General features: G+C 32.0%; 1 protein-coding gene across 6 annotated transcripts in view; it reads right to left on the bottom strand.

Annotated features, from left to right (window-relative positions):
* Positions 1-23477, bottom strand: part of LOC118192392 (uncharacterized) — a 307764-nt gene that overhangs the window by 30469 nt on the left and 253818 nt on the right. For all 6 annotated transcript variants that reach the window (XM_085807708.1, XM_085807706.1, XM_085807711.1 and 3 more), the window contains 2 exons: positions 16538-16722; positions 8421-8529 (listed from right to left, as the gene is read on the bottom strand). In XM_085807708.1, coding sequence (XP_085663834.1) covers positions 8421-8529; positions 16538-16722 — 294 coding nt within the window. The remainder of the gene's footprint in view (positions 1-8420; positions 8530-16537; positions 16723-23477) is intronic.

Here is a 23477-nt window from a genome sequence, read left to right as displayed (position 1 = left end):
AACAAAGGTATACTAATCTATTACTAAATTATAATTAAATTTATTGTTATCGAATTACGGTTTAATTGACAGTAATACTTAATAAAGTCACATATTTTCATGCATATTTAATAAAATCTCTGTTCTTTAACCCTTTGACGCAAAGTTGTCGTGCTCTGAAACCACCATTTTTCGAATTTTTTTTCTCCTCTTTTTTTCCGAATATTTGAGTGAAAATTAATTGATTACTGATCTTTTACCTCTAAATAACACAAAATGACTGCAGAATCATATATGTTTTAGGTATTAATACTTCAAATAGGATGCCTTTTAAAATTAGTTTTCGATGAGACAAAATAACTTCCTTATATTAATATAAACAACTTTAAATTTCAAAAATGAGTCATCGCACATCATGATTTCTATCATAAACAATAAAAAATTGCAATAATTAAACTGTATATATAAAAAAAACCCTCTATATGTATGGCATTTGTTATGTGGTTTCAGGGCGCGACCACTGCACCACTAGAGCATTGTGTCACAATGCTCACAATCCTCTAGAGCAGTGATTCCCAACCGGTGGTTTGCAAACCCCTGGGGGTTCGCAGTGCTTGTAGAGGGGGTTCGCGAAAATAATATTGTAATGGCAGATTTTTTAAAATGCCACTAAAATCAAAAGAAAAAAGAAGGGAAAAAAAACACAAAAATTAAAAACAGATTGTTCGCTGCCTGTTTGTTACAAAATCTACAATAAATTTCAATATTTTCATTTCTTTTTTCCTTATTTGTTTTTCAAAATTACTTCATCAATATCAAATTATATCAACAATTTTATACATTTTAATTTATTCCTCTTATTCAAGTAATCAAATACTATTCTCTTTTTATTACAAACATTTATTTATATGTAAAACATTTTATCAATGTGATTAGTATCATGTTCTGCTTTATATTTAAAATCATTGCAGCAGTTTTCCCTTCTATGTAATATTTTTTTTTACAATACAATGGAAATAAATATCAAATTAAGGCAGTTTACTACAGATTTTAGAATTAGATACTTGTTCACAACCAGGAACTGGAAGAGTAGTGTTATTAACTGTCTATTTTGTCTGTCTGTTGACGTTCATACATAGGCTTAGCGCTTGTAAAGCTTGAGTAATGTGACTTTCAAGTTCTGTCAGGTGATACTGTGATACTGACTGTCAAGTGATACTGTGACTGTCAAGTTCTCATGTAAATGATTTAATAATTATTAATTTAATTATCATTATAGCTTATTTTTATTATGGATCTATGGTTAAAAACGGGTCGTTTAGGAACAAGACATGATAATCGAGATGATAGTACTGAAAGCTGTAGTGAGGTACAGTTTCACCAGACGAAAAACAAAGGAAATGATGATAGAAAAGGAAAAAAGTGAAAATATGACAGAGACTATCTACAATTGGGTTTTCATTTTACTGAGGATGAGTCAGAACCTAAACCGCTTTGTGTTATATGTAACAAAGTTCTTGCCAACAACAGTTTAAAACCATCACTTCTTTGTAGACATATTGAAACAAAACATCCGACACACAAAGATAAACCTCTTGAATATTTCAAAACAAAATTAGCAGACATCAAAAAGTGTAGCCTTTCTTCTTTCTTGACTTCAAACGAAGATAGTAAAATGGCCCTTGAAGCATCGAGTAAGTTATAGAATTGCAAAATCTGAACAAGCGCATACAATAGCAGAAAATTTAATTGGACTATGTGCAAAAGATATCACCAAATGTATGCTTAGGGAAAAGGCAGCAAAGAAAATTGAGCTAATTTCCTTATCAAACAACACTGTGTCGCGTTGAATTAATGACTTGGCTAATTATGTGCAGAACAAATTTCTAAAAAGAATAAAATTGAATTATTTTGCAATTCAACTTGACGAATCGACGGATGTAACAAATGCCGCAGACTTGCTTGTCTACATTAGATATATTTTTACGAATATTGTTCAAGAAGATGTACCTTTGAAAACCTACACAACTGGAGAAGTGATTTTCAATATGATCAATGGCTATTTTGAAAAGAATGGAATAAGCTGGTCTTACTGTGTGGGTGTGTGTACAGATGGTGCAAAATCAATGACAGGAAAATTTTCTGGTTTTGTGGCACTGGTGAAGAAGATCAACAAGAAAATTCAATGGACTCATTGTTGTATTCATAGACAAGCTTTAGTATGTAAGTGTATTCCTGCAGAGTTATCTACTACTTTAAGAGAGGCTGTGAAAATTGTGAACTTTATAAAATCGCGTGCTACAAATTGGCATCTATTCCGTACGCTTTGTGAGGATTTTGGAAGTTTCCACGTTTCTTTAATACTTCACACAGAACTTAGATGGCTTTCCCATGGTAAAATTTTGACGCGTTTATTTGAATTGAAGTCTAATGTTCAAGCATTTTTTTTGATGATCCCCTACATAGGGGGTTCGTCAAATTTTTTCAGACCTTTCTTTTGGTTTGTGAGGAAAAAAAGCTTGGGAAACACTGCTCTAGAATATCGGTGGTCGCGCCTTGAAACCACTGCCGTTTGCTTGCTTTTCAAATAGGAATGTTTAATTTTTCAAGGATATAGATAAGGGGCTTTGAAACCACAGTTATTTTATTGCTAAACAATACATGCAACTGCCCAGTAAAAAGGTCTTTCTTTTCCAAATACTTTTCTCTGACCTCAACACACTTGCTCCCCAAGCTAGTATTGTGATTTTATAAATTATTTCCTATATACTTTGCTATAATTAAAAATAGAAATTGCATACGTTTTAATTAAATAAAAAATATTTTCTGAACATTTTGGGACGAAATACAAATAAAATACGTATGAATGGGAAACGAATGATCCGTACAAAGCCAAAAAGACCAAGCCCCCCCCCATTATCATAAAAAACCACAAATTTCATGAGCCAGATGAAAAGATACTAAATAAAGCTGGACATATACCAATGAAATTTAGATCTACGAAATGTGCAATACGAGTCTATGCATGTACCAAAAAGACAAACTATGCTTTGAACAGTGTCACAAAAAAAATTTGTTCTTTTAAATTAAAAAAAAAAACCACCGAGGGTCTTTTTATCCTTATTTTACTTATCCATTTATTCAAATGCTCTTTTTATGTAGGTACTTATATTTTCACTGCTATAGAAAAATTACATAAATGTTTATTTTTTCATTTTTTCTGATGATTTACTTTGTAAAATAATGTAAAAAAATTATAAATAATGCAATTCTTATATACATTTTTTAAAAAAAAATCCGTATATTTCGTCATTTATTGGAAACGTGCACAGAAAATAGTAAGTTTTTTTCCCCTACTACCTCAGTAAGGTTCAAAGTCCTGGACGCGTGGTGGTTTCACAGTGTGACCACCCCCCACAGAACAATAGGCAAGAGTAGATTTTTTTAAAATTCATATATTATTTGTCTCTAAGATAATAATATTCAATTTCTAGAGTTTTTAGTTAAAAAATATAAAAGTAATATTGCGGTTAAAACAAATGTAAAATCAAAGGGTTAAAACAAAGAAAATAGTACTTTTTTATATGAATTAAATGCATAAAATTAAATGATTTATGTTTAAAATATAATGATTTAAATGAATTAGAATTCCAAAAATATGCATAAGTATCTATAACATTACTTAAAAATGCATAAAGGTATGCATTTTTATGGATTTCTTAAAAGCGGTCTACAAAACCGCTCACAGTAATTATGCCAAAAAAACTGTCACAGCAGTTAAAGGTTAAAAAAGAAAACTTGTATTCTAAAACATGAGATCACAATAATCTTTATACCATCTACAAAATATATACATAATATGCTACAAAATATTAAACATCATTAGTATCCTGTGCTTTGGTAAATACATACGAGACCCCCCTGCCAAAATAAATAAAATTAAAAATTCTTGTATGCTGCATCTTTTAACTTTTCTCTGCATGGAATGTTTTACAGTACTATCATCTTTGTATACCTCATCTTAACAGTTTTTGCACTTAGTTTTGCAGGCACATAACTTTAAAAATCAAATGCATGCAGATCTCCCAGTGTGTCATTCTACATAATCATACTTGCAAACGCTCCCAGTTATTTACTGAGAGACCCAGTTTTCTGTCACATTTCCCAGTCTCCCTGCCAGATCACCGAATCTCCTAGTTTTAAATTTTTAGCCTTTACTAATGAAGTGGTTTTCAGCAATGAATTAAATTCATTGAATTAATGAAACTCAAATTGTATAAAATTTCCTTCCTCAACCCCTAGTGATTCTGAGAATGATTTTTCTTAATTAATATTATTTAACAAACCCTTACCTGATCTATTGTAGACATTTGTAGAACTTCACATGAAGATCTGATCTCATCCGGTCTAATTCATATCTAATTAGTTTCCCAATGAAGTACATTTTTATGCTTGCAAACGAAATATAAATTTAATCTCCTTTTCAAAAAGAATCTGCTCTAATTGTATTGGTTTCTCATTCTCAGAATACTTTGAATCACATGTTAAATTACAACATTAAATAAAAAACTTCCCCCCTTTTTTTACAGATATATATATATATATGCAAAAAATACCACACAGGTTGCACTAGCAGAAAGGAAACACCCATACTTTAAAATTAATCAATGCACTGAAACAGGAAGCTTGTGAAAAGACAAATTTATCAGAATGAGATAGAGTTCCATTCTTCCTGAAACACTTTAAGTTATTTTGGCTTTTATGCTAAAGAATTAGCTTTTATTTAAGATTTGTTTGTTGGCTAAATAGTACAGATCTATACTTTGTTACAACAAATACCATTGTGTAAGGTAGAAATGAATGTTAACACATATATAATCCGATATAACCTTGCAGTTCCTAAGAAAAGTCTAGCTTGGTATGAAGCAGTCTGTCATTGCAAACTTCAAAATCAACAAAGATTTAAACAATCAATATCTTTAATCTTTAGCCACAGACACATGTCACACTTCTATCAAAACTGTTTTTAAATGTTCTTTGCTTTTTTAAACTAGTTTTAATAGAAAAAAAATAATCTGATTGCAAAATTTATTTATTGTTTTCAGGCAGACTCTACAACACACATACTAATGTCAGAAAGTACAGTATTAGTAATAAGGGATTAACCCTTTCTATACCTACAGCCTAATCTCCCAGCCCCTCGCTACAAGATGGAGTGTTGGGCTTCTGTTAATGTCCCCACAGGACAGCGAGTACTCTATCGCTAAGCCTAATTTTTCTAAAAAATTTAGCAAAATACATTTTTATTCGTATTTATTGAATTTTTTGTCAACTATTTCAGAAAATGCATTTATCTTTATGCTTGATGAATAACAGAATTAAATACATATAAATTTTTCAGCTGTAATGATATACAGGGTGATCTTTTTCAAAGTGACAGTGTTTGGAACGACCTGTAGCACGATCTAATAGCCGAAATGGCACCAAACTTGGTATTTAGAGTAATCAATACATGGGGCATCAAGACATACATTCGTACAGTTAAATTATTAATATTTATTTACTACATTAAATTCCCCATTGAGGAATTAGACCTCATTCAATGTGAGCACCGTTCTCAGAAATAACACCCTGCATTCTGTGCACAATGATCTCCACAGCCATATGTAACATATCATGAGAAATATTCCGTACTGTCTTTGTTATGTTGTCCTTCAGAATAGACAAATTTGAATACTCCACCAACATAAACTTGAGATTTCAAATAACCCCAGAGCCAAAAATTGCATGGCGTGAGGTCAGGGGAACAAGGCGGCCATGCAACTGAAAAACTGCGACTTATGACTCTATGATCAGTGAAGTTTAGGCGCAACAGCTGCTTTACCTTATTACTAATGTGTGGAGCAGCACCATCCTGCATAAATATTGTCTGTTGGAGACGGTTTCTTTGCTGAAGTTGTGGAATAACAAACGTTTGCAGCATTTCGTGGTACCTTTCTGTATTTCTGGTGCACGTTTGCGGTCCTGTCGGAGTGATGGACTAAAAAAAAATGGCCCAATTACGAATTCGGCTGTGAAACCATACCAAACAGTGACTTTTGGGGAATTTAATGGGATTTCGTGCACTGTATAGGGCTGCTCAAAAGCCCAAATTCGACTATTTTGTGTGTTTACGGACCCATTGAGATAAAAATGGCACTCCCCACAGAATGTGCCATGGGAAATTATCATCAATTTCTATCCCAGCAAAAAACGATAGAGTGAATGTCACTCGCTTATCATAATCACTTGGTTTCAGTTCATGCAAGCGGCTGATTTTGTAGGGGTAAAATCTAATAACGCGCCGCAAAACTCTCCATACCATGCAATAACTCATGTCCAATTGTCGAACTACACCTGTGCGATGCTAGTACCAGCAATGGTTCCCTGTGATCCTTCGACAATTGCAGTAGCCACATCAGTTATTACATCTTCTGATACTGGTTTACGTCCTCTCCCAGTGCGAATGGTCAGTGACTCCGTTTCCTTGAACTTCTTAATCATTTTCTTAAGACCATTCAGCGATAAAGGTCCCTTTCGTATTTTTTTTTCTGGTTTGAAATTCCCGAACAGCTGTGGATGCATTACATTGATTCATGTAATACAGCTTCTCCAGAAACGCACGTTCCGGTAACGTGAGAGGCATGTCCACTGGAGCTCGTTTACTTCAGCTGAGATTATTTGTCAGAGCTGTCTACTACTTGCTTTTATTGCCCCTATTACTGGCGTTGTCATCGCACAACATTCGCATTTTCTTTGATACCTGTGTTTTATGCTAATTCTCGTTATTGTAAGCTACAGCAGCATCACAAAATGCCCTAGCGGTTATTTTTGGAACAAAATTTTTTTTCACGGAATCCTTTTCCCCATAACTTGATTAGTCTAAATACCAAGTTTGGTGCCATTTCGGCTATTAGATTGCGTTACAGAGCGCTCCAAACACTGTCACTTTCCAAAAGATCACCCTGTATGTAGACAATCAAAGAGGAATTTTAAAACAAATGTTCAGCATTTGTTAAACAACAATGAAAATATTTAATGCAAAGCAATAAACCTACATGGGCACATCCACACATACATATTTATATTTACAATGAAATTTGAAATTTAAAATTTGTTTTCTGTGTTTTTTCATTAAGAATTAAAGATGGAAAATGCCTTTCTGAAAGGCAAAATTGCATCATAAACATCGCTTTTATTTTGACATCTTTAACATACACACACACAAAAAAAAAAATAAATAAATAAATAAACTGAAAAACTTACATTCACACAAAAGAAAGAACATCCTACATTACTTATGAAAAGAAACTAAATAAAAATGACTTATGCCAGATACTCTTCCGTCAAAAAGCCACTAGAAAGAACATAAACAAAATCGCATGTGCGCAGCACGCTTGCTTTGCTCAGCATACTTGTTTATACAGTACAAAGTCCGTAATCCGGACTCGTTGGGACTTTGGCGATTCCAAATTATACATCATCAATTTTAATCTGGTAAGATGGCATGCAGAAATTATACAATTAAAAATATGAAACTGTAATTTATGAAATAAATTGCAATTATGATCTAAAGGGTATCAAAATTTACAAAAAAAAAAAAGAGCTTAATATTTATGTGTTTACTTTATTACACATTTTTTTCAATGCAAGTTGTTGAAGTTGCTTCGTTTTTTGTGCTAATACTTTCTCTTTAATTCTATAAACAGGCATAATTTCTTGTTCAGTTACAAAGTTCCACTGTTCAAGTCCTGTAATTGCCGTGTTGAGAATACCAACTATCGAAATTTTTTCGTTTTCAATAACCCCTCTGTCACTTTCTTCTCTATCGGAAGTATGCATGGGTAAACGCTTTATGCGCATGCGTAGTGGAAGCGCGCATTAAAAGCGCATGCGTGTGTGGCTTTGAGGTCATGATTAAAGATCATTACGGATAATGGACGTCTGGATTACGGACTTTGTACTGTATTACAGAATCCTGCTATCTACCCTTCAGAATCAAATGAAACAGTCCAAAGTCAAAGTTCAGGCATCATAATTCCCATTTATGTCCGTACCACAAGCATAGGGTGTTATCTGTTAGAATTTTAAATATTTACATTTCATTCCATGTGACTGACACAGATACATTACAGCAGTCTAGCCAGGTGCTATTCCTCTGAGATGCAGATGTCACACCTGCCATAGACGAATCGAATGCTACCGTGATGTATACAACACACCCATACAGAAAAGGTTAAAGACATCAGTGAAAGCAATATAATACACAAGTACATGAAATGCATTTTACATACAGCAACAATAAAGCTATAGTTTAATATACATCTGATGCTGTGTTTTATTTAGATGTACATAAAATGACAAACTAAAATGAATTAGGTAATATATAATGCATAACATACTTTTAACAGTTCATGTTCATCAAATACAGGATTCAAGGTGTGTTTTTTAACTTTTGTTTTCCTCTTGCCACTTTTTGTGCGATCAGGAAGCAAATAAACTTTAACATAACTGTATGTACAAAAAAAAAAAAAAAAAAAAAGAGGAAGACTTCAGAAAACAAACTGAAATATTGTTATAAAACTACAGTTGATACTGAATACTACAAAAGTCTTAACAAGCATGCACATAACAATGAAAACGAGAAATACACATTCACATAGATTATTTCAAAATAATGAGAAAACAATGCAGAAAAATGTAATACACTGGAAATAAGAATATCTATGTTTGTATTCATGCATTAGCGGACAGGTAGGATTTCTGGAGAAGAAAATATTATACTGAGAATTATCTTCCATTATAAAACTTGAGAAGTTTAAACTGACTTTAGCTCCTTTTTTCTTTTGATGGTTATTTATTTAGATATATGACTTTTATTCGTTGCAATTGAATAACTGAACTACTTAAAATGAGCAGATTTTATCCGAAGGACCATACTTCACAAAGTTCTGAACGTTTCAGAATTTAAAGGAAGGTTTTGTTGAAATTATCACTATCATGAAATAGCTCAGTTTCAAACCACTATCACCACAGACATTTAAAATTAGGAACTAAAAATTTTTGCAATTCATAGACAGAAAAGGACAAAAAAAAAAAAAATCATAAAATTCCACTAATTATGACTAAATAGTACAGAAGAAATGTTACTCTCAAATTTCAACTACAGTACAAAGTCCAGACTCATCGAGACTTCGGCGATTCTGGATTAGGGTTTTTTTCTGGATTATAGATCATCAATTTAAATCTGGTAAGATGGCATGCAGAAATTATAAAATAAAAACATGAAACTGTAATTTATGAAATAAAGAGCAATTATGATCTAAAGGGTATCAAAATTTACAAAAAAGAAAAAAAAAAAAAAAAAAGCTTAATATTTGTTTACTTTATTAAACATTTCTTTCAATGTAAGCTGTTTAAGTTGCTTCGTTTTTTGTGCTAATACTTTCTCTTTAATTCTATAAACAGACATAATTTCTTGTTCAGTTACAAAGTTCCACTGTTCAAGTCCTGCAGTTGCTGTGTCGAGAATACTGACGAACTTGTCAATCGAAATTTTTTCGTTTTCAATAACCTCTCTGTCATTTTCTTCACTATCGGAAGTGGTACATCAAAACCTTGCTTTCACTTTGTAGATCCTTTGGCAACTCTAGAATTGGAAACTCTTTATGACATAATCGAAAGTTCAAACTTACTTATAAAATTGCTCTAATAGTCTGTGAAAAATAATAGGCTGTATCCAATTAGAAGGTTAAGGAACAATGCAATCTGCAACATTAACTTAAATGGATAATTAGATAATTTTAACGTAGCTTATACCGTCTGTTATACAATAAATGCGCATGTGTAAACGTATTATGCGCATGTATAAAAATATGCGCATGCGTAAACGCATTATGCTTTGAGGTCCATATTACAGATCATTCCGGATTATGGACGTACGGATTAAAGACTTTGGTACTGTATATATATATTTTTTACACTGCTTTAATCAGTAATGAATATTCCATTCTCTCTACCATATCCCAAATTTTAGTAAGATTAAAAATACATTATCATGTTAACTACATATATTTTCATTTGAAACCAATCTGGATGTATACTTCAACATTTAAACTTAAAAGATCTTTTTTTCATTAAGTATGATTTTGGCGATGAAAAGATAAATAGCCATTTAAGGTCACATATCTAAAAATATGCGTGGAAAATACTCCCACAATACTTTTCAAATTCTGTCTACATCACATGTCGATACAAACAACTTTATTCAATTTATACAGCTCTTGACAAAAGAAACATTCAGTATTAATGTTTAAACAGCAGTCGATAATTATCTCATGAAGTTTTATGAGCTAATTCTTTTTATTTACCACACACAATTTTGTTATGTTTTTAGCTATGGAACACATCTAAAATTTCAGTTATTTACTGACAAAATGCTGGAAAATATAATAATTAGTCTTGCTTATTCATTCACAGATGTGATATACAGTACAAAGTCCTAAATTCCGATTTTAATATCCAGATCTCTGGACCACTAGCAGAATTCAGTTACTTTTTCCTGTTTAGTAGTTAAAAATGATTATTAGGTTTGTAAATTGCACAATTACACAGTTTGAAGTTTAATAGGCTTCTTATTATTACCTCCCTATTATGATATTTCATTTATCCAACATTCTGCCCGCTTATTTTTGTCAAATAAGCAAACACTCTAGTGTATTTCCAATTTTAGTCAATTTAACATTTTCTGATGTTTTGATACACATCAAGACTTCACACTAACAACCCTTTTGATCACATGAATTTTTTTATGATTCTGTCAGTTGAAAACAATTTGCTGAAAATAACAACATACTTATCATTAGACTCTCAAGGTTTATTTTTTTAAAAATCACATATGCATAAAATTTAATATAGTGCTGTTGATAAGATTTTACTACAGAAAGGCTTAATTAGAAGCAAATGATAGTTCTTTCAGTTGTCTGATTATATTTCCATTAGACAAAATTGTGATGGCACTAAAATTTCAAAATGCATGACATTAAAAAATGTTATATGAAAACAATAAACTGAAAATAAATCATCAAAGAACATACATAAGAATTTTTATGTTGATATAGAAGGGATTCCAAACCCAGAATCATAATATGTATTTTTAGATGAACTTCTTTACACCCAAATTTTGATTCTTTAATATCCATGAGCAATAAAAATATGAACATCACAGTTCTGACACACTTTTTTATTTTTGTGATTAGAATAACGAATTTACACTGATGAACACGATTCATTTTTAAGATCAGTGCAGAAAGCACAGAGCACATAGAAGCAGATCTGCTTCTCTGTGCTTTGAAATATGCATATTCTCTGTTCTTTGAAATATGCAGCCTCAAAATGATGAAAAATGCAAAACAAAAAATTAAGGGGTATGTAATATGCATATGTTTCAGTCAGAAAAGAAATGAACAAAAACTAATACAACAAAACACATGCAGCACCTTGAGATACACATGTATTGAATGAATTTATTTTCCTTACTAATCTCAATTAAGCAATTATTCATGAATATGTTTGATAGCACTAATAAATAAATAACATGAATATATCAGGGTTCGTACACATTTCCTTACATGAAAATTAAGGACTTTAAAGGACTTTTAAGGACCATCAAAGAAAAAATTAAGAACCTATCAGCAAACAAACAAAAAAAAAAAAAAAAAAAAAAAAAAAAAAGAGAATAAAGCAATTATCCATACAAACGACTTCATGCTTTTAATTTACTTTAAGAAACTAACAGAAGTGTGTATTATGCACTATTATTAAATTCACTTTAATACTTACCATAAAACAATTTTGAAAATTAAATTAACTCCTTGCAAGTTATAAAGTAGATAACATTAAATTAGGAACATAATTTCTTTAAAAACATGTATAAGTGTATTTTACACTAATAACAGTCACTATTTTAGAGATTTACATGATTATTATTAACTTATTTGATATTTAGTTAAACACAGTCAACTACTATTATAATCACAATGTAAGAATATTTTGCAGATTAAAATAACTGATTTGTAAACATACAATTTATTTCCTTGGTTTTTTGAAAGATACTAGAATAATAAACTGTACAATAAAAGATACAAAACATTTGTGCTTTTTTCAAATCTGAAATCTTTTCAGCTATTTTAACATCTAATTTATTTATGTCTATTTCCTTTTTTTTTAACTATTCTTCTACGTTCATTTGCTTTGATAAACAAATCAATGTTCATGCTGGTCTCAGCTTCATCTGCTAAAGCATCTACTTCTTCATTAATATCTTTAATGTGTCCTTGAAGAAATTTTTTCTTCTGCTTCATATAATCAATTTCTTCCTCAATGATATTTCTTTTCCTCTTTGAATTTTCAGATTTAGTTAAAGATTTTTGTTCTTCTAAATACTGCATATATTTAGACCTTGCAGAAGCTGCTGCTGATCTCATTTCTTTTTATTAATTTCGATATTAAGAACAACTCCAGAAAATTTTATGTAATCAAATACTGTGCATTGAAAAATGTATGATGAGTCACTTAAATTTTCAATTTCAATTGCTTTATTTACAGAGAAGCCCCTTTCGATAGAGGCCTGTCCATGCGACAAGATAAGAATCATTTTCACTATTTTCCATACTTCTGAATAGTAATCATGAAAATAAGAAGTGAGAAATGTGTCAAGAGAAAGATTTTGAGGATCAAAAGTAGAAAATTCATGTACATTTGTCTTAACTACTTTGTCTAGAAACTCTCCAAACTGCAGCAGAATTTCATCCCAATCATCTTGTAAAACACGTTTATTCTGCATTAATACCGTTAGAACTATTTTCATTTTGTTCTGGGCTTTTTCTGGACTTTTAACCATCAATTGTGGGTCTATACAAGATGCATTTCGAACAAGAGAATAATTTATTGGACATTTAGACATTAAGTGTTGTACTATTGTTAAGACACATTGTTGACCTTGCTTCAACGCAAAACTTTCAGCTTGTGAAATGTCCTTCTTGCGGCATTTATCATTCATTAACTGCTCAGCAATGAATCCCAAATAAACTTTACTTTTATCATTATAACAATTTGGATCATTACAATTAAATTTATAAAGATTTTCTGCTTTAGTTATTTTTGAATATTCTAGTTTCAAAATTTTAAAGTGCTGAAGGCAATCATTTACAAGTTTTAAGATATCTTCAGCAAAAAAGGGAATAAGTGGTTTACCACTTTGATAATATTCAAGGAAAGGCAATAATATATTTTCGACAGAGAGAAAAAAATTTAATTTTATAAGAAATGTTTTATCTTTAGTTGCCTCCAAAATATTTGAGAAGGATTTCGATGAATTTTTTTTTAAACTTCCCCATTTCCATCCATCAATAGCCAGTCTTTGTAGTCAGCTTGATGAAGCCACAGTTTATTGAAAATGTACTTTCCAGGCATCTCATTCTTATTGGCGTCGGAAGGGTTATGGCCTTCCAGGTTGGAATTGCTCTAATTTTGGCAAATATTTTCAGAATCCCCCCCCTTTTTTTTTCTCGAGCACCTTCATCATCACTTTCGCCTCTTAAAGAACTTCCGGCTTCACGCTTTCGTCACAATCTGCCTAAATTTATGGATAACACCTGTTTGAAAGATTGGGTGAATAGCCAATCAGACACCGATACTTTCGTTTGAGTAGCTAATTTTTTTTTTTTTTTTTTTTTTTTATCATTTGCAATGCAAATCCGCCAACAGATTGGTTAAGAGCCGTGCAATTTTAATTCCATATTCATGAGAAATCGCAATTCACACATAGAATGGCAATCATTAGAAATGATAAGAAATGTCAAATGAGCAAAATTAAGGAGCGTTTATTCATTTTGGCCAAAATTAAGGACTTTTAAGGACCAAAAATCATTTTTGAAAAAATTAAGGATTTTTAAGGACCATACGAACCCTGTATATATGTATATTGTTCATACTAAATTCAAAATCAATGCAATTGTAAATACATGTTCTAAAAATCAATCTAGATAATATTTAAATCAAAATACTTATGCTCCAAAAGATTAAAAGCATTGACCAAAATGTGAAAAATAAATTTCAGGGTTCATAACATATGTGTTTTAGTAGTGTTAAATGGTCAGTAATGTTAAAAATTTCATTTTCATTATAATGATTACATACAGTGGCTCCCAAAAGTGTTCGTACACTTATGATTTTCATTGAAATAGGGCTCTATCCATTAATTAAAAGTAAACTTTTTGAATGAGATTTTAATAATGAGATCTATAATCTATTCATAACAAAATAACATGAAATATTTTTTAAATATAGCAAAACTTTATTTTAAAAAAATTAATAATAAAAAAATTACAAACATTTTATCTCACAAAGGTCCTCGTACACTTAAAAAAAATCTTGATATAAAAGTAAATATTTTCCTTTTATGTTAAAGTAATAATTAGTAGGATATCCTTTAGCATCCACAACAGCTTTTAAACATCTGGGAATAGATTTTACTAGTTTTTTTGTAATTTCTGTATCAATGTTCATCCATTCTTCCATCATGACTGTTTTGAATTCGCTTTTCGTTTTGATGTCGTGTTTTCGTATTCTAACCTCCAATTCTTTCCTAATGTGTTCTATGGGGTTTAAATCTGGTGACTGAAGCCGTGTTTTCAAAATCTGTGGACAATTAGAGAGACACCACAGGTGAACGTTGAGAGCCGTATGCTTAGGATCGTTATCATGATTAAAAATAAATTTGTTTCCAATACCCAAATTATGGGCTGATAATTTTAAATTGTCTCTTAAATATTTAAATAAAGAGAATGATTCATTATACCATCAATAAATACCAAATTGCCTAGTCCTGATGGCTGCCATGCACCCACACACAAGAACACCTCCACCGCCATGCTTAATTATTCCAACTAAGTTCTTAGAATGGAGTTCCTCACTTTTTTCTTCTCCATACAGTTATTTGACCAGCGGAACCAAAAATGTTAAATTTGCTTTCGTCAGCAAATAGGACATTATTTTAGAACGTTTCGGGTGTATTTATCATTGATTTTGTGAATGAAAGCCTAAGCTTTCTGTTTCTCTCACTAACAAAACAATTTTTACCGGCAGAATTTTTACTCTCATCATGTTTAGTTAACTTTCACGGTCGACCTTTTCTTACCTTGTTTTCAATCCGATTTTCTTCTTTACAGCATTTTATCCCATACTGCCCTGCAGAATGGGATTAATGAACTAATTTAGCGATATTTCGAATTGATTTACCACTACTATGGTGAAAAATTATCAGTTTTCGAATGCTGTTTGTAATTTCTTTACCACTGCAACCCATTTTTTCAATAATAAATAGAATATTATGAAGTAAACAATAAAAAATTAAAGCAAATGATCACAATGCAAAAAGTAAAAAAAAGCGGCAAATGATAATTCTAATTTTGATTTTATCCAAAAATATTTCAGTGTACGAAGCCTTTTGTGAGATAAAATGTTTGTCATTTTTTTGATTATTAATTTCCTAAAAATAAAGTTTTGCTATATTTAAAAATATTGTGTATAATTTTGTTATGAATAGATTATATATCTTATTATTAAAATCTCATTCAGAAAGTTTACTTTTAATTAATAGATAGAGCCCTATTTCAATGAAAATCATAAGTGTATGAACACTTTAGGGAGCCACTGTATTAATAATTATCAAAATCATCAGTTATCAAAATAGTCAGTGAGAAACATTAGTTTTGCGATTTCAATATGAAACTAAGGCCCAGCCTTTACAGTGAAAGATTGCTAAGCCCAAGCCATTTAGTAAGGTCGTAAATAAGAAATACTAGCAACAATTTACTTGTGCTTTCATTTCTTTTTCTGGTGTGTATGTGTGTGTTCAAAGACTGCATGTACTAACTCAGGAAAGGAAAAAATTTCAAGATGCTAAGGTACGGCACATACATAACTGCTATTTCAGGAAATCAATTCATGACACATTTCAAGCCGTACAAGTAGAAATCTACTACATATGAAATTAAGAGGACTAAATGGAAGAAATAAACATTCTCAACAATTTTTATATTTTAATAAATTCAAAAACGCTGTGATTACATACAGCAACCAACAAAATCTGAACAGTATTCAAAGGGAATTTTAAAATAGAGAAATTCACTTTAATGAAGGGTTATAATTTCTCCAGTAAAACCTTCAACCAAATTGATACACAAGAGTATAATAGCAGATTTACTACTAAACAAACTAGAAAAACCATTTTCATGCAAAACATTTGTAAGAGCTAAATGAATAACTGCTGTGTGTACACCAAGACACAGAAGCTTTGGACCTATCCCTAAAATTAATTTAAAAAAAAATCCCACATATTTTTTAAATTAAATGATATAAAGCATTGAAAACAAGATGGGATGAAGAAACATTCCACTAATTCAAGAAGAATTTGATCTGGAATTAAAAGAAAATTTTGAATGTTTTTTAGACTTACGGATCAGAGCGATTCTTTTTTGTGTCAACTGCAGCTAAATTACGGCATTCTTTTACATTGATTTCAAGAGTTCCTGTTTTATAATTGTAATTTAATCCAAATAAAACTTCTCCTGTTACAGTTACAGTACCATAACGGCCTCCACCAGCAGCACTATACACACTTGTAACACTCCCACTTCTACCCTACAAATGAAAACAGATCATAATTGTCAAAAGGTAATACGATAAAAATTGTAAAAAACACAAACAAATGAAAAATAATTATTTTTTAAAACTTACTGCAACTGTTAACACTTATGATATATACTTTTATTAATGTTAAAAAGATATACTCAAGATGTAATAATTTTAATAAATGCAATATCCACAAAAGTACACTGGCACAGAAACTAACACTTAAAAGAAAGTAACAAAAGAGGTGAAGCGACTGTGTTCAGTCTAGCTGCAAAATCTTTTCTAAATAATAGTTTGATTCATTGTTTTATAACATACACATGTTTAGATATCACCTTTGTGAATTTAGTGATCTCTACTTCTCTAACCCTTTGAAACCACCATTTTCCGAATTTTTTCCCTCCTCTTTTTTTCCGAAATTTTTGAGTGAAAATGAATTGATTACTGATCTTTTACATCTAAACAACACAAAATGACTGTAGAATCATATATGTTTTAGGTATTAATACTTCACATCGGATGCCTTTTAAAATTCGTTTTCGATGAGACAAAATAACTTCCTTTTATTAATATAAACAACTTTAAATTTCAAAAGTTAGTCATCGCACATCACGATTTCTATCATAAACAATAAAAAATTGCAGTAATTAAACTGCATATATAAAAAAACCTCTATATGTATGGCATTTGCTATGTGGTTTCAGAGAACAACCACTGTGCCACTAGAGCATCGTGTCACAATGCTTACAATCCTCTAGAGGCTCGGTCGCACTTTGAAACCACTGGCATTTGCTTCTCAATGGCGTTCGCTTGCTTTTCAAATAGGAATGTTTATTTTTACCCGGATATACACTCAAGAGCCAAAACATTATGACCAGCCCTACATTTTGCGATGAACGTGCCTGGATGACGTGAAAGGCACGTGATCAGGTGGAAGTGGTATTTAACTGCTGCTGGAGAGTCTGAAGAATCATTCTTTCACTTACTTCTGTGTGTGATGGGAAAGGCTGCGGATCTAAGCAACTTTGATAGAGGGCAGATTGTAATGGCTCGAAGGCTCGGAACAAGTATTTCCGAAACTGCATGACTCTTGGATTGTTCGCGGTCTACAGTTAGTACGGATGAAAAGTGGATGAATGAAGGTGAAACCAGCAGTAGGCAACATGGTGTTGGACGGCCACATGCTATCAAAGAAAAAGGTCGTCGGAGACTGTCTCTCATGGTGAAGCAAAACCGGAGCCAGACAGAGGCTCAGCTGACAGCCGAATACAATGCAAGGCCAAGTAGAAAAGTATCGGAGCACACTGTTCAGCGGACACTGTTGGATATGGGGCTACGCAGCAAACGTCCCACTCATGTGCCTTTGCTGACCAAGCGTCATCGCCAACTGTGCCTGCGCTGGGCCCAGGAACATCGCGACTGGTCCATGGATCAGTGGGAGAGTGTTACCTGGTCAGATGAATCACGGTTTGTCATTCATCATGCCGATGGCAGTGTCAGGATATGCCGTCTTCCAGGCGAACAGTTGCTCCCTCAATGCACAGTAGGTCTACACAGGCCGGTGGTGGCGGTATTATGCTCTGGGGGACGTTTTCTTGGCCGTCTCTGGGGCCCGTGGTTGTGGTAGAGTAGACCATGAATGCTACAGAGTATCTGAACATCATTGCGGACCAGTTGCACCATTACATGGCCTCTGTTTTTCCAGCTGGAAATGGAATGTTCCAACAGGACAATGCCCCGTGTCACAAGGCTACAATTGTGTTGGAGTGGTTCCAGAAACATGATGCTGATTTCCAGTTAATGTCCTGTCCGCCTAACTCACTGGATATCAATCCAATAGAACACATTTGGGATGTCATGGGACGGCAGCTCAGAGGTCAAAGACCACCAATTCGCAATATCTCAGATTTGCGTGACCGTTGCTACAACATCTGGTACAATCTGTCTCCGGCCATCTATCAAGGACTTGTGGCATCCATGCCAAGGCGGGTTGAAGCTGTGTTGCGCGCCAAAGGTGGCCCAACTTGTTATTGACAGGTGGTCATAATGTTTTGGCTCTTGAGTGTAGATAAAGGGCTTTGAAACCACAGAGTTATTTTATTACTAAACAATACATGCACCTGCCCAGTAAAAAGGTCTTTCTTTTCCAAATACTTTTCTCTGACATCAACACACTTGCTCCCCAAGCTAGTATTGTGATTTTATAAATTATTTCCTGTGGTTTAAATTTAATGTAAATATACTTTGCTACAATTAAAAATAGAAATTGGGTAAAAGTTTTATTTAAGTTAAAAATATTTTCTGAATATTTTGGGACGAAATATGAGTAAAATAAGCATGAATGGGTAACGAACGATCCAAAGCCAAAAAGACCAAGCCTCCCCATTAACATAAAAAACCACAAATTTCACGTGACAGATGAAATGAAACTAAATAATGCTGGACATACCAGTGAAATTTAAATCCAGGCAGTGTACATTTTGTAGCATAAGGAAGAAACCTTATGGGACCTTATGTGCTTTGCTGATTTAGAAAATGTGAGTTTGGTCAATTTTTGTTGCATGGTACAGCAAGGTTGAAAGGAGAAAATGCAAGTGAGACATGAGTGAGCTTCATGATGGACAAGAGACAGGCGAAGAACAACAATAAGATAGTGAAGATGAGGACAACAATGATTCAAGTAATGAGGAAATGCAGTTCTAAGATATAGAAATTATGTTATAGAAGATATTGTAAATCGTCCACAAGAGCTTTTTACATTGTTTCATGCATTAAAACTGAAATGATCAATGGAATTCAATAGTGTGTAGGAGCAGCAGAAAGACAGCATTAAGGCAGAAAAGCAAGATTATGACAGCCTTACTGATACAAGCTGAAATTAGTGGATCCAGTCCTTGCTGCGAATAACAATGTTATCTTGAATGAAGAGATATGTGCAATTTCTGAAGTAAAAAAAAAAAAATGTGACAATATTATATCAAAACAGGAATAGGAAGAAAAGAAAAAAAAGGAAAGAAAGAAAAAAAAAACATGAAGCTCAGCATTACAATTTAGAGCTCTTCTAATCATATGTAATTCAACTCCAAAATAATCCAACAATAACTGAGTAGTTAATCTACAAAAACTGGTTATGTTGAATGGGTGACAAAGGCAAATTGAACAGCCCGAGTTAATATTAGAAATTAACACATTTTACAGTGCAGATAGTGACCCTCTTCAGATTTATTTCTCTGGTTTTGCTGGTGGTGGTAAAACATTCATACTAATATTGATAATGGAGACTGTAAATCGTTTCACTCAAGAACATAACAACATGGAAATGCATACACAGCCACTGGTAAAGCTGCTTTACATTAAAAGGACTTGACTGTTCATTCGGCATTTTGTATTATCCCACAGAGCAAGAAAGTTCATAATTTGTCCCATGAAATGCATAGACAATATCAAGTTCAACTTCAAAATGTGAAGTGTGTGATTGTTGAGCAAGTTAGTATGATTAATTTGGATATATTAAAAAAAAAATAACAAGACTTCATGAAATAACAGGAACTTATGAAAAACCACTCAGTGCAGTGCATATAATATTTTATGGCAATTTCAGGCAATTACAACTATCAAGTGCAAGACTAGACATTGAATAAGACATTGAAACATAATGCAGCCTTTTATAAGTTCTACTGTAAAAAAAAATTATTACAGTTCTGTAACAATGTATACCAGTTCAGCAAAAACTTACATACTGTTATTTTTTAAACTTTTTTCTAGCACACAAAAAAAAAGAAATCCAACTGTGTAGTGATACTGATAGTAGAAAATGATGTCAGTGGTTCATTTTATCCTTTTTATTACATCATTGCACTTTTATAAGTTACAGCTTTGTCATGAAAAATACAATAATGTGATCATAAAAGATATGGAGAGAGCAAGAAATGCTTGCATATAGCAAAGCATATAAAGCCTATCTGCCTATGGGAACTGACGCCTTCACAGAGAACTTCAAGAGAAACTGGATGATATTTACATTCCATTATTATAAAACTCATGAAAATACATTTACCAGAACTGAAATCTAAGATTGCTTAACAGTGTTTTATAGTTAAAATAGAAAGACTATAAATATGGCATAGTGTTTGAAATATGTAATATAATCCTACCCAAGAATAGTATAATCCTTTATTTGATTAAACATCACTGTAAAAGAACTGAAATCACTTTCTAATATAATGACTCCCCCCCCCCAGCATTTGGCTGAAAATAAATATTTATAAATACAAAATCCCACTTGCTTCAAATGATCTGTTCTTTGTTCTTAGTAGCTACTTCTCACACAGGAAAAGTATCACTTGACTGTTCTAATCAAAAGCAGAGTGGATGACATTCTGATATGAAAAGCATACATTCACCCTTGACTGTTCTAATCAAAAGCAGAGTGGGTGACATTCTGATATGAAAAGCATACATTCCTCTTGGTGGTTTATGTCAAAGTTGAGCTTTCCATGTATATGTTGCTTCGCAATCATGCAATATAAAAATTTTGAATGCATATATTGGCAACTTGCAAGTATCAGGGCAATTTCTTTGAACATATATGCATAAAGAGATATATTGATAGATAGGCCATGATAGATTGATAGATAGTTATACGATTTGATCAATGGGAAGATAAAGATATATATCCAGACGCAAAGGTTTTTAAACACTTCTGGTAATTTTTTTGAGGGAGGGGGGCTCAAAGTATTTTTCAGTATTTTTGTCACCCTCACAATTGACAATCTTTCCCACAAGGAAACACCATGAACTTTATATCTCTTTAAAAAAGAATGAAAGACATTAAGACCTTTTAAATAAAAAAATGACATAATCAATCATATATGCTACATAAAAGTTACCAAACAAAAGAATAAATAAAAAAACAGAGGTGAATACACAGTACTGCTAACAATGTAGCTAAAAAGCACAACATTCAAATCTGCTGTCCAATAATGGTTTATACAAAACAGAAAAAATATTTCTAGCACTGGCTGAACGTATGTTCACGAATGGCAAAAGCAGAAAGAAAGCCCATGTGCTCTGAGAGTATATGTTGTACATGCAGGGCTGGGTGATCTTACCCATTAAGCCCAATTTAGATTAAAAATTTATTTAAAATCATTACTGCAATTAAATATGCTGGAATTTACAGTTTATTATTATTGATAGTACCTGAATATACTGCAATAAAATTTTTGTGATATTTAAAGGAAAATAAAATGAATTTTAAAGAAAATGGTTTTAATTTAGTAAAATAAATTTCATATAAACATTGTCGCGAGAAAAATGCACACACTAAAAATTTGGAGAAATTATTAGAAAACTACGATACATCCAAATTTCATAAATATAACAAAATGAATAAAATATTCATATTTATAAAGTCCTTCAGTATTCAGTTACTGTAAAGGCCCTTATTTTCGCGAGCCCGTCATTATCGTGAAAATTTAAGCCTCACGAAATACTTTTTTTTAAGACTTTCTCAACTTTACTTTTGAAATTTTTCAACTTTCGGTTCTGTTCATATAAAATTCGCGAAATTTTCAGCTCACGAAATCGCCGATATTTTCGTTTTCGCGAAAATTACGGCCTTTACAGTATCTACCCTGTGCTAGTTTAGCAGTTTTTTAGCAAATATAAAACTTTATCTATCCACTTTTTCCTCCAACAATGTAAATAAATAAATAAAAAAAATTATAAACTTGCATTTGAGCATTCAAAATGTACATAAAAGATTAGAAAATATAAGTAGAAAATTTACAAAGTTTTGCATTCATAGTAAGTTAACATGCACTTTTCTTTTAAGCAACATTTCTTGAAAACTGCATACTATCTTGACATTTTACTATTAGCATCTACATGTAATTTTGGAAAATAACGCCCATTTAACTGTAAAGTAATCATGACTTGTAATGCAGTTTGTACTTCTGTGGCCTTAGTTTTCTTGCATCTTTGGATTACTTGCTGAGCAACATTGGTTCGAAATTCCAAAGATGACATTTTTTCCCCTTTTTCTTTGTAGAATAGTAACTTGAATTTAATTATGCAATGACCAAAAGATATGAAAAATAATTTTCTGCATCACTTAGTCTTTCTAAAAACTGGGTAGTGATGCACGGTAGAGTCTCTTGTATCAACTTCTCCTATGTACTTATTATAATTAACAATGCAATGAGGTTTCTTTATACCCTCTGTTTTCAGTTTTTCCTCTACACTATACAAATTAGTCTCTTTCTGTGAAATGTTATCAACATGATAATATTTTCTTTTTATCCTTGAAATTGTTCACATAGATTCAGAAATCTCCCTTATCAATTTCTTTATGGAACCCTCCTTCTGAAACACAGCAAAGGATGAGTAGCAAATCCGGGAGAAACAAAAAAAAAAAAAAAAAAAAAAAAAAGATCAAGGTAATAAATTATAGCCTTTATTTTTCAACTTGATGAACAAAGTCTTAAAAACTAAGTTCCCTTTAAAGTGCAATTGGCTCCATCAGCTCAGTGTCTTTGCCAGTAGAGGAAAAAAAAATTCTAAAAAAGCACAATTTATAGATTTTGATATCATGCTAAGATTATTTAGAAGGAATGTACCCAGGTTTTCTTTTCCAATGAAAAAGGCCTTTCAACAGATATTTTTCTTTCGGGAATACAAACAGTTCTCGATTTTTTTATTAGTTTTTCCTGAACTGGGTTTTATTTTCGAATTCCCCCCCCCCATCTGGTATTGATGTAAAG

This window comes from Stegodyphus dumicola, chromosome X1 (genome assembly GCF_044657685.1).
Source record: "Stegodyphus dumicola isolate Sdum_Otavi_A_Nest chromosome X1, ASM4465768v1".
Lineage (NCBI taxonomy): Eukaryota > Metazoa > Arthropoda > Arachnida > Araneae > Eresidae > Stegodyphus > Stegodyphus dumicola.
Note: the sequence above shows the minus strand (reverse complement) of the source record. Positions and strands in the feature narration are given on the sequence as shown.